This window comes from Netta rufina (assembly GCF_964035555.1).
Source record: "Netta rufina genome assembly, chromosome: 28".
Lineage (NCBI taxonomy): Eukaryota > Metazoa > Chordata > Aves > Anseriformes > Anatidae > Netta > Netta rufina.
In genome coordinates, this window is record NC_140152.1 from 1,952,010 (window position 1) to 1,962,726 (window position 10,717).

General features: G+C 59.5%; 1 protein-coding gene across 1 annotated transcript; it reads left to right on the forward strand.

Annotated features, from left to right (window-relative positions):
* Nucleotides 1-569: 569 nt before the first annotated feature.
* ANGPTL4 (angiopoietin like 4) lies at nucleotides 570-9,323 on the forward strand (the record flags this gene model as incomplete). Its single annotated transcript, XM_084302798.1, has 7 exons — nucleotides 570-1,118; nucleotides 1,689-1,799; nucleotides 2,319-2,451; nucleotides 6,672-6,785; nucleotides 6,878-6,973; nucleotides 7,255-7,530; nucleotides 8,056-9,323. The coding sequence occupies 7 exons, from the start codon at nucleotides 570-572 to the stop codon at nucleotides 8,235-8,237; spliced, it is 1,461 nt and encodes a 486-aa protein (XP_084158924.1). The 3' UTR covers nucleotides 8,238-9,323.
* Between the last annotated feature and the right edge of the window lie 1,394 nt (nucleotides 9,324-10,717).

Sequence of the window (10,717 nt, forward strand, 5' to 3'; positions counted from 1 at the left end):
CAGGTGAGGATGTGGGGTAGGGCCATCAGCATGGATGGGATGGGAATGGGGATAGGGATGGGGGTGGGAATGAGACGGGGAATGAGATGGGGATGGGATGGAGATGGGAATGGGGATAGGGATGGGGATGGGATGGGACGGGGATGGGATGGGGTGGGATGGGGATGGGGATGGGAAAGAGATGGAATGGGAGGGGATGGGGATGGGGATGGGGATGGGGATGGGATGGGGATGGGGATGGGATGGGGATGGGAAGGAGATGGAATGGGAGGGGATGGGAATGGGGATGGGGACGGGGATGGGGATGGGGATGGGTGGGCGACATGGCAGGGCGTAACACCAAACATACACAGGGCTTGTCAGGGAAGGAACGGCTCTTCCAGGGGCTGGGGCTGCGCCCGGCGGTGCGGGAGCCGGAGCGGCTGCGGGGGGAAAAGGAACAAAGCGGCGGGGCCGGGCGGCGCGGGGCGGGCCGGCAGCGGGGCACTCCCCGCCGTGATGCAGCCGGTCCCCGCCCGAGCGCCGATAAAAGCGGCGGCGCGGCGGCGGGGCGCGCACCGGGACCGGCCATGCAGCTCACGGGGGCAGCGCTGGTGCTGTGCGCCGCGGCGGCGGCGGGCATGGCGGTGGCACCGGGATCGGGACCGGCACCGGCACCGGGACCGGCACCGGGGCGAGCCGCGAGCGAGCGGCGGGCGGTGGCGAGCGGCAAGGAGCGGCGGGCGCAGTTCGCCTCCTGGGACGAGGTGAACGTGATCGCCCACGGGCTGCTGCAGCTCGGCCACGGCCTGAAGGAGCATGTGGACAGGACCAAGGGGCAGATGCGGGAGCTCGGCAGCCGCCTGAGCGCCCACAACAGCTCCATGGGGCGGCTGCTGCGCCAAGCCCGGGAGACGCAGGAGCAGGGCGAGCTGCTGCGGGCCAGCGTGCGGGAGCTGGAGGGCCGCGGCCGGCAGCTCTTCAACCTCTCCGAGACGCTGCGGCAGCGCCTGGAGGAGGTGGCGGCCGACAAAGCCGAGATCCAGGGCCGGCTGGAGCAGCTGGAGAGCCGCGTCCGGCAGGCGCTGCAGGCGCGGCCGGCAGAGAACCAGAGCGCCAAGGACCTGGGAGCGCTGCAGGTGAGCGCGGGGTCGGGGGGATCCCGGGGGACCCGACCCCACCGGGGGCACCGGGAGAGACCGGCGAGGGGGAGCGGCCCCGCGGGAGCCGGGGGAACCCGATCCCACCGGGAGAACCAGAGCCCATCGGGAAAGACCCGAGCGGGGACGCCTGGAGCGAGCAGGGGGAGCGGCCCCGGGGAAGCCCAGGGGGACCCCAACCCGACCCGGGGGGCACCGGGACCGGCTGGAAGAAGCGGGGGGGTCTCCGCCCTCCTGGGAGCCACTCGCGGGGATTGGTCACAGGGAGAGCACTGGGGGACCCGACCCTCTCCGTGCACTGGGAATAGCTGGGGGGGACCGACCTGGGGGCACTGGTGGGGACCCACCCTCCCAGGACACGGGGATCAGCACGGAGGGACCCGAGCCACCCGGAGCACTGTGACAGCGGTTTGGGGGGGACCCGACCGGTCTGGGGACACGGGAGCTGCCAGCGGGGACCTTGCCCCAGGGCACCGGGAGCACCGTCCTGCCCAGCTCCGTGCCGTACGTGCTGCTGCGGGGTTCACCGAGCTCTTCCCCCCCCCGCAGACCCTGATGGATGCCCAGAACTCCCGAATCGAGGAGCTCTTGCAGAAGATCAAGCAGCAGCAGTACAAGCTGGACAAGCAGAATCTGCAGATTAAAAGCCTGCAGAGCAAGGTGAGCACCCATCCGGCTCTGCACGCAGCAGCCGTGTGGCTGGGGACCACTGCTGAGTCCTGAAGCCATCCCTCAAAACCCGGCTGGCACGGCACGCTGGTGGCAGCAGCAGCAGTGTTGCTGTCCTCTGGCTTCAAGTCCCTGTGCTGTGGTGTTGGTGCACGGGTAGCAAAAAAGCAGAGCCGGGAGCTTCCATTGTGTTTGCACAGTGAAATGTGAGGTGTTGCTGTGTGGGAAATGAGCAGCTCCGTGCTGTGCTGTTTAGTTTAGCTGTAGAGTAAAATCATTAGCATGGGTGTGAAAAACCCACAATAATAATTCCTGGCTGTGCCAGCCTTGGATGCCTCTTGCTCCTTGAGCTCTCTGGGCAAGTTCAGCCCCCAGCTCTGGTCTGACCCCAGCAGCATCACCCTGGTGATGGGGGGCAGCGATGCCGTGACCCCTCGGCTCTGCTGGGCAGCGGTGTTGAAAACGAGCCGAGATAAAACTGTTCTGACTTGCATCTTCTCTTCTTTGCAGGTCAACCTACTGATCCCCTTACACCTGAAGGACAACAAAACGCAGTCTCCGAAGTGGAAGATAAACCTGAAGAAAAGCCTCAGCCACACCAACCAAAGCCAGAACGCGAGCGTGGACTCTGTGCTGACGCAGAGTAAGTATCTGCACGTGCCGCCCTGATTCTTGCTGGGGCGAACCAGCAGCAGTTGCAGTCATTCGGAAACAAAAGGTTCAGTTGTCCTGACTCAGGATGTGAGATTTGCTCACAAAACTGGGGCTTGGGAGCTTGGCCAGGCTGGATAAGATCTGGAGCATGGGCAGAACCCAGCCTTCAGGATCAGTATTAGTCCAGCAGGAATTTAAGGGTTTAGGAGGAATTTTTCTGCCTGATGTTAAGAATGCAGTGGGAAGCAAAGAAATTGCTAGCAGGTATTTTTCTCTGCTCCCTGGAGTTGGCTCTTGTTCACCTGCTCTCACTTTTGCCAAGCAGAATCTGCCTCTTGGGTAGAAGGGAGTGTTAGGGTGTCCTAGACCATGAGAAGACAGCTACATCCTTGTGCAACCATCTCCCTCTGCTTGTATTTGGGTCTCGAAAATGAAAGGCAAGTGCCTCAGCTCGTACTGTCCTTAGAGGACGGTGCTGAGCTGCAGCAAATGTCCGGGAGCTGCACTGGAGAGTCGCAGCCCTGGGAAACGTGTGCTAGAGCAGGCGAGTGGATGTCGTGTCCAAAGCCCCTGTTTCTGCCTGGAGCATCCCCTGGGGTGGTAGGGATGGAGGAGCTCCTGCAGGGCAGCGGAGCAGCCTGGAGAGGGGTCTTGGTGGCTTTCCCCGCCACGCTGTGCCTTGCAACCTCCCTCCCAGACAGAAACCTGCGATCCCGCAGGGTTCACTGGCCGGGAGCAGCTGCTCTCGTGTCGTGTCAGCTAAATCACAGCACTGGCTCCGCTGGCCAGGGAAGCGTCTGTGCAGCTGTCTGGGGATGTCCAGTCTGAGCCAAACAGAAACCGAGCAGGGCGAGGATCCACGGGGATATCCTGCTTAGGGCTTAACGCAGGGACAGCTATGGGAAAGCACATGGGAGGTTGTATGTGGAGCCCCGAGCTGTCACCGCTGTGCTTGAACACTGGGTGAGCTGAACAAAGAATCCGTGCAGATAAGGAGAGAGGGGACACGGTGCTCCAAACTCCTGGCACCTGACTTGGTGGGGCTGTGCAAGGTCTCCCCTGCTCAGAGCAATACTATCAAGCTGGAGGACTGTCTCCAAACCTCTTTTTTCCAGTTTCCTCCCAGCTTTTTGCTTTGTGGCTTGTCTCCAGCAGCATCTCCTGCTCTCCTCTCAGCTCTGGGTTACGCCGAAAGTGGGGTGCAAGGAGGTGGGCGAGGTCTGTGCTATTTCCTGGTGTCGAATGTGGGCTGCGCCGGCTGGTGGGTGCCGGGTGCTGCAGCCCTTGTGAAACGCCTCAGGGCGCAGCGAGGACCCCACCACCTGTGGGGGTGCAGCAAGGGGGTGTGTGAGAGCTCAGCACAGCGTGTTCCTGGCTCCCATCTGCACACCGTGGACCCTGCACGCCCTCAGCCTGCTGGGCATCCCAGCCACAGCGATGGGCTGACCGAGCCACGAGCTCCCCCCTTCTCTTGCCTAATCCCTGTTGTTGATATCAGTGACAGAAAACAAATTGGCTTCCTTTCGTTACCAAGTTAAGTGAGTTTTCTGGCAAATCTTAAAGCAGACAATATCTGGCAAGGCTGGCCCTGTGCCCCCTGCCTGGGAGGCTTGCTGGCAGCTCTTGGAGCAGGCAGTCGCGGCTCAGCCTCGTGCCCGTGGCTGCTCCCTGCCTATTGTCAGGCAGACCCACGATGCTGGCACAGCCCGGGGGAGCAGCAATGAACTCCACCAGCAGCCTTTTCAGAAAGACCCTTTTATTTGCATCCAGCGAACACAAGTTTTCAGGCCAGGGATGGCGGCGTGCCAAGCATGTGAAAGTTGAAGGCTTGGAGCAGCCTCGAGAGTGAAAGGTTTAATCACTTGCAGAAAGAGGATCACGTCTTTAGGCAGAGCCTGCGCTCCCTGGCAGCTGGCCCAGTAGGCGAAAGGTAAAGCCCCGCTCTCCCCGTGGTGCCGGGACTCCAAAATAATCGGGCTGGGGAGGGTGAGGGGCAGGCGATGCAACCAGCCCTGGTGGGGCGTGAGCGCAGCCAGGCACACCCAGCCCTCCGCCAGGACCGTGCTTGTCGCAGGTTGGTGACCTCCATCGTGGCTGGAGATCCCGCTGGGGAAATACTGTGCCATGCCTGGGGCTGCTCCAGTGAGCCTTGTTGATTTGAAGCCTTGTTTGGCTAAATAAAGGGGGAGGGAAAGGAAAACATCCAGTGCAGCCAGGAGGTCTTGTTGTTCTGCTGGTGCCATACGGATGTGCAACGCAAGCTGGAACGAACGAGCATGTTCCTCAAACAAAGATTGAGCTGAGGCTGTTCAAGCAGCTGCACCTCATTCAGCTGCTCGAAAGTCCCCATTGCCCCAGGAAAACAGAAGAGATAAGAGCGCAACGAGCTTGGTCAGAGCCCAGTGAAAAAACCAGCTGGGACAGGGCTGACTTCAGCACGCGGGAGCCACGTGGCGCAGCCGAGCATCCGCCTGGGCACCGTCCTGCCCAGGCTGGCGATAGTGTGGGAGAGGAGGCGAGGAGAGCACCAAGGGCTTGCTGCTGCTGGGAGCCTCCGGGACATCCCTGCTGCCTCTGTGTGAGCTGGGCTCGCCGTGGGGTCGGGGACCACCCTGGGTGGTTCCTTCCCTGGGGGCTTAAAGCCCCCTTTGCCTTCCCTGGCTGCTTTTGCCTAGGGAGCGTGCACGTTGGCGATGTGCTGGGTGTCCCAAAGCTCGGTGCTTTGATCCTTTGTGCAAAAAGCTCGCCCTCTGTCCGCGTGCATGCGAGCTGGGCTCTTGTCCTGTGCTGGCACCGGTGGCCTTGGTGGCACCTGGTCCTGCCTTGGCATCAGCCGGGGCTGAGGGATGCGAACGGCAGCACTGGGTGTGAGAGGGGGGCCGCCAAGGCGGGGAAAGTTCATGGCAGGGGGGGAGTGAAGGGGGGATAAGGGGCTGGAAGTGGGTGAAAGGTGGCGGTGGGTGTCACATTGCCATCCCCCGCCCCCCTCCCCGCTGACCTTTCCTCCAGTTCTGGCTCCGTTGCCCCAATGGGGATGGGGCCGGGGATGGGGCTGGTGTGATGTCCTGTGGGGCCGCCCTCCCCCTCAGCAGCCCAAAAGGCCCCACTCCCACCCTTTGGCCCCAGACGAAGCCCTGCGGCTCTGAGGGGAGGCTGCTCACCCTGCCCGGACCCCCGTGAGCCGCTGCTGCTGTGGGGGGATCCCAAGAGGGGCTGCAGGAGGGGGATGCCGGTGTTTGGGTCTCCCCAGCCGCCTGCGTTGGGGTCACGCCGGCAGCAGCTGCGAGCCACCCGAACCCACCCCACGTTCAGCCGGGAGCTGCCCCCACAGGCAGGGAACAGAGCGCCTTTGTCTGGGGGTGACAGGGCCGGGGGGCCGGGGGCACCTGTCCCGGCACACAAAGAGCCCCTTGAGCGTGCCGGCACCCCGTGGCTGAAGGCTCTACGCATCCTCCAGCAGCCTTTCGACTCGGGTTTTGTAACAGTTTTTTTTTTTTTTTTTTTTTTTTCCTTGCCGGGTGCTGCGGGTGGCGGTTCCCGGCTGGACTTTTATCAGCGCTGTTGAAACGCTGCGTTGCTGGCAGCCAGGGGCAAAGTCCCCAAGGGGTGGAAGGAGAGGTGGGAGCCCCGTGCCGGGGGTTGGCCTCACCCTGTGCGAGATCAGCCGGGGCTCCCCGTGCCCATCCACCCCGGTCAGCGAGTCTCAGGGCACCGCGGGCTCCCTGCCGGCCAGCAGCAGCATCAGGCTTGGCTTGGATGGGTGTTGGGCACCTTCTGGACTTTCTTCCCACCCCATTGCCCTTGGAGGGCTCCAGTATGGGGCTGAGATGGGGAAGCTTTCCCCTTGCAGGTGATTGCCCTGTCCCAAACCCTGGAGGGAGCTGGAAGTGCCTCGGTGTCTGCCCTCACCGGGGAGCCGTGCTCCCCAGCCCTGGGCTGCTGCCGCCTGGCCCGATGCCCAGCTTCTGCCTTGGATGGGAGCCCAAATAGCTGCGTAAGGATAAATGGGAAGATATTGGGTCACTGGCGTTGAAATGCTGGGGACCCAGGGGCTGCTGGCTCCAGCACACATCCAACACCACAGCCGTAGGTGCACGCAGCCGGTGGGCTCCTGGCGAGGGCTGTGCCTGCTGGGGTTGTGTTGACAGCAGCTGGGGGACATGGGACACGGGGATGTTTTCCTCAGACACCTTCTCCTTCTTCCTGCAGAGCTCCCAGAGGACTGCCAGCAGCTCTTCCTGGCCGGGCAGCAAAGCAGCGGCATCTTCCAGGTGCAGCCCTCGGGGTCTCAGCCCTTCAAAGTCTACTGCGACATGACTGCAGGTAACGCGCTGGGGATGCCGTGCGCCTCACAGCACGCTGCATGGCGGCCTTGCCGACGGTAGCCCTGAAATGACTGTCTGTAATCCCCGCAGAAGGTGGCTGGACAGTGATCCAGAGGCGCACAGATGGCTCTGTAGACTTTGACCAGCTTTGGGATGCCTACAAGAACGGCTTTGGAGACCTTCATGGTAGGTGGATGGTGGCATTGATCTTATCACAGGATGAGTGACAGCCTAACCAAGGACGAGTTATTCCCCCTTGTTGGCCCCTAGAGATCTCCACGTGCTGGAGCAGTGTTGGGGTGAGGAGAGGGGGGACACCGCTGTTGTGTCTGGTCTTTCTGACTTGTCCCATGGCCTGGCACGCAGCGGCTCAGGTGCTGCAGTGTCCTGGCTTGTCCCGTCCAGGGCCCCGTTTGCCTCTGCAGCCCGTCCTGTTCCTGGGACCAAGGCAAAGTTTCTTGTTTCAGGTGACTTCTGGCTGGGTCTGGAGAAGATCCATCACCTCGTCCAGGAGGGAAGGTACAACCTCCTGATCGAGCTGGAGGACTGGGAGGGAAATTCCCAGGCGGTTCAGTTTGAGTTCAGCCTCGGTGGAGAGAGCACAGCCTACACCCTCAACCTGCTGGGACCTCTGTCTGGAGAACTGGAAAATGCCATTGGGGACTTCAGGCAGCTGCCCTTCTCCACTCGGGATCGTGACCACGACCTCAAAGCTGACACAAACTGTGCCAAGCACCTCTCAGGTCAGTGTGGGCTCTTCCTTCCCAGGGACGGGTGCTTTCCCTTCCACCCCCGGTGGTGGGCTGGGGCTGGATGCTCCCTCTGGTGCTGAGCTGCTTTGTTCCCTTGCTCCTGAGACCTGGGGGAGGAGGGACCCATGGGAAGAGCCACGTGAGGAATGGGGATGGGAGCTGAAGCCATGGTTCAGGTCTTGCCCCAAGAAGTTGCCTCTGTAAGGGCTTTGCTGGCTGCCACCCTCAAGTAAAGCAGGGGCCAGACCCAGGCCTGAGATGGGGCTGCCGCAGGGTTTGGTGAAGTTTTATTGCATGCAAGAAAGAGCAGCAGGGACATACAGACATGTCCTGAACTCCTACTGGGTCCGTGCAAGGATTTCCAGTGCGTGGGACTCCTCAAACGTGTACGAGGTCTTGTAAGCTCCCAAAGCCCTGAGGTATGGGGAAAGCAGGGGCAGCAGCTGTCTTGAAGCTGGGTTTGTGTTCTGGCTGGAAGTGCTGTGGATTTAACCCTTCTCTGCATTGCCCTGGTAGGTGGCTGGTGGTTCAGCACCTGTGGCCATGCCAACCTCAACGGGAAGTATTTCCGCTCCATCCCTCGCCAAAGGCACGAGCGCAAGCAGGGCATCTTCTGGAAGACATGGAAAGGCAGGTACTACCCTCTGAAGTCCACCACCATGAAAATCCAACCCACAGCACTGGAAGCAGAGCCCTGAAGCTGCCATTGCAGACTTGACCTTCTCCGTGGAGCGCGGATGTGAGCTCCATCACTTGGTGTTTACAGAAAAATCAGCCCACCCTCCCCAGGAAGCCCCCAAGGACAGTTTCTCTTTGCTAGCAGCCCTTTAGCGGGCAGGGGCTGTGGCACGGCGCAGCTCCTCACTGCACGTAAAACAGCTCCGTGTCACCGAAACCCCTGGATGGGAGCTCCCAAAGCAAGAGGGGAGCTGCCGGCAGGGAGGCCAACCTCCAGAGCATGCCTGGGGGGTCTTCAAGTCATCTGGTGCTTTCTGTCCTGCCTCAACACTTCCATGCTGGTTTTGATGAGCTGGGGTAAAAGGGAGGCACGGGAAGGGTTTTGCTACCCTGCCCCAAGCCGTTGGGTACTGAGCCTTGCCGCATCCCACCGCTCACCGTTGTTCCCAAGCCAGTTGTACGCACCCCCTGTGAATTTCCCCTATTTCCCCCTGGCCCCGTGGGGCAGGAGCCTCTGACAGCTTGATCTTGCTTCTGCCATGCAGCCCTGCTCCCGTGACTTCAACCCGCTGGGAATGTGGGTGTCACTGGGAGGATGCAGGGCTCCTTTTGGACAAGGGGACTTTGGGCTCCCTCACCTCCCCTGGCCCCAAAGCTTTGAAGTCACTGCGATTTCTGGCTGTGCTGGCATTTGCTGGGAGCTGGAGAAAACACTCCCAGCTCCGGGAAAGGAGCTCCTGCCTTTGGGGTGGGTGTCAGGAAAGGGGGGCGAAGCAGGTCCCCAAAAACTGTTACGGGCCAAGCTGCCGTCTTGGGACTTCCCAAGCATCCTGCCCTATTGAAGTCATATTGACTACTGTGCTAGAGCTCCTAGCTGCTAAATATTGTACATAGTCATTTGTAGGATGTTGGATCTTTTTGATGAGTTTCCTGTTTTAATTTTGTTTCTGTATTTAAATGCAGTGTTAAAAACAATGTGGTGTAATTTATAAATGTTGACGCTGGAAAAAAAAAACAACTGTAGTTTGTGTATTTTAAACTTTTTTTTTTGTACTAAAATATCTTTTCTGAAGATGTCTTTTAATAAAAACAAGCCTGTAACTGTCCTGGCTGGATTATTTGCCTGATGGTTCACCAGTAAAGTTGTGTGGGAGCTGTGTGAGCACGCAGCATTCATAAACTTTGCTTTTATGTGTCCTTGATGGGAACACAACTTTTCCTTCTTGGCATTTTGCAATAGGCTTGTGGACCTCTGAGACAGCAGTGCCTGCTACAGCCCCAGCCATAGTTTTCAGTCTGCTTGAAGCTGATGGGTTTCTATGTTGTTTTTTTCACTGGAAACCAAGCCCTGGGACAGCAGTGACAGTGAGCAGGCCCTTATTCTTTGAAGGCAGAGTTTCACATGGGGGAGATTCCTTGCAGTCAGCAGGAAGGCTCCGTGCTGTGCAAGCACTCGCCAACACCTCGAACAAGAGCAGAGGCTGAGCTCTGAGTTACCTGCATGGGTTAAAGTCAGACCTGAGCAGGAGAAGCCCCAGTAAATAACTTCTTACCTGTTCATAACATACGTGCATAGTAATCTCCATGAGTATTTATTGCAGGTTTGGGGCAGTTGTTATGTGTAAAGGAATCTGGGGATCCAGCAGAAGCCTTGATGGTCTGCTCCTCAGGTAGAGCAGCGGGGCATGTGGTCCCGGACACGTGGCTCATCCAGAGTGATGGCAGAGCTAGAGAGAACAGCAACACATCTTTAGCTGATCATAGGTATTCTACAAGCACAAAAGATTAAAAAAAAAAAAAAAGAGGAGAAAAAAAATAAATAAGAATTGCTCACGCCAGAAGGGAAAGACAAGAATAAACACGGTTTGGGAAGTCCCATGGAGCAGCTGCACAAATACCTGACGCACCTATATGTGGCTTGCCTTCCCCAGCTCCTGTGTCCACCCCCCCTTCCCTGGGGAAAATCCCGGGGTTAATGATAGCCCCAAGCACAATTGCACAAAGAGCCCATTACGCTGCCCTCTGCTATCTATCCGCTCCCTCTTGCCTTCAGAAATACATTTTTAATGTTCCATTTGCTTAATCCAAAGCTTGTTTAGTCCCTGGGTACAGCAGCAGACCCCGGAGGGCCGTGTTTTAGCCTGGATGCCGAAGTGATTAGCCTAAGGTGGGCTTTGTGCATAAAATATAAATCAGTGCGGCAGCTACACCGTGCCCAGCCATGGCCATTTTTCGGCAGGACACGGGGTTGCCCCCAAGAAGTGCATTTATTTGATCTTCAGGCCTGAGAAGAAGAAGCTGCAGGACAACGTGGGGGTTCCCCAGCTGGGGGATGGCCGAAAACCCCAAATCCTGCCCACACCCGACACACACCCGCTGCTCCCTTCTCCGCCTGCGCCCCCCGACCCCAGGTCCCCCCAGCACCGCTCCCCGGCCGCCAGCTGCACCAGCTTTTGCGACCGGTCTCTGCGCACACAAAACGCGTCCTGGGTCTGTGTTT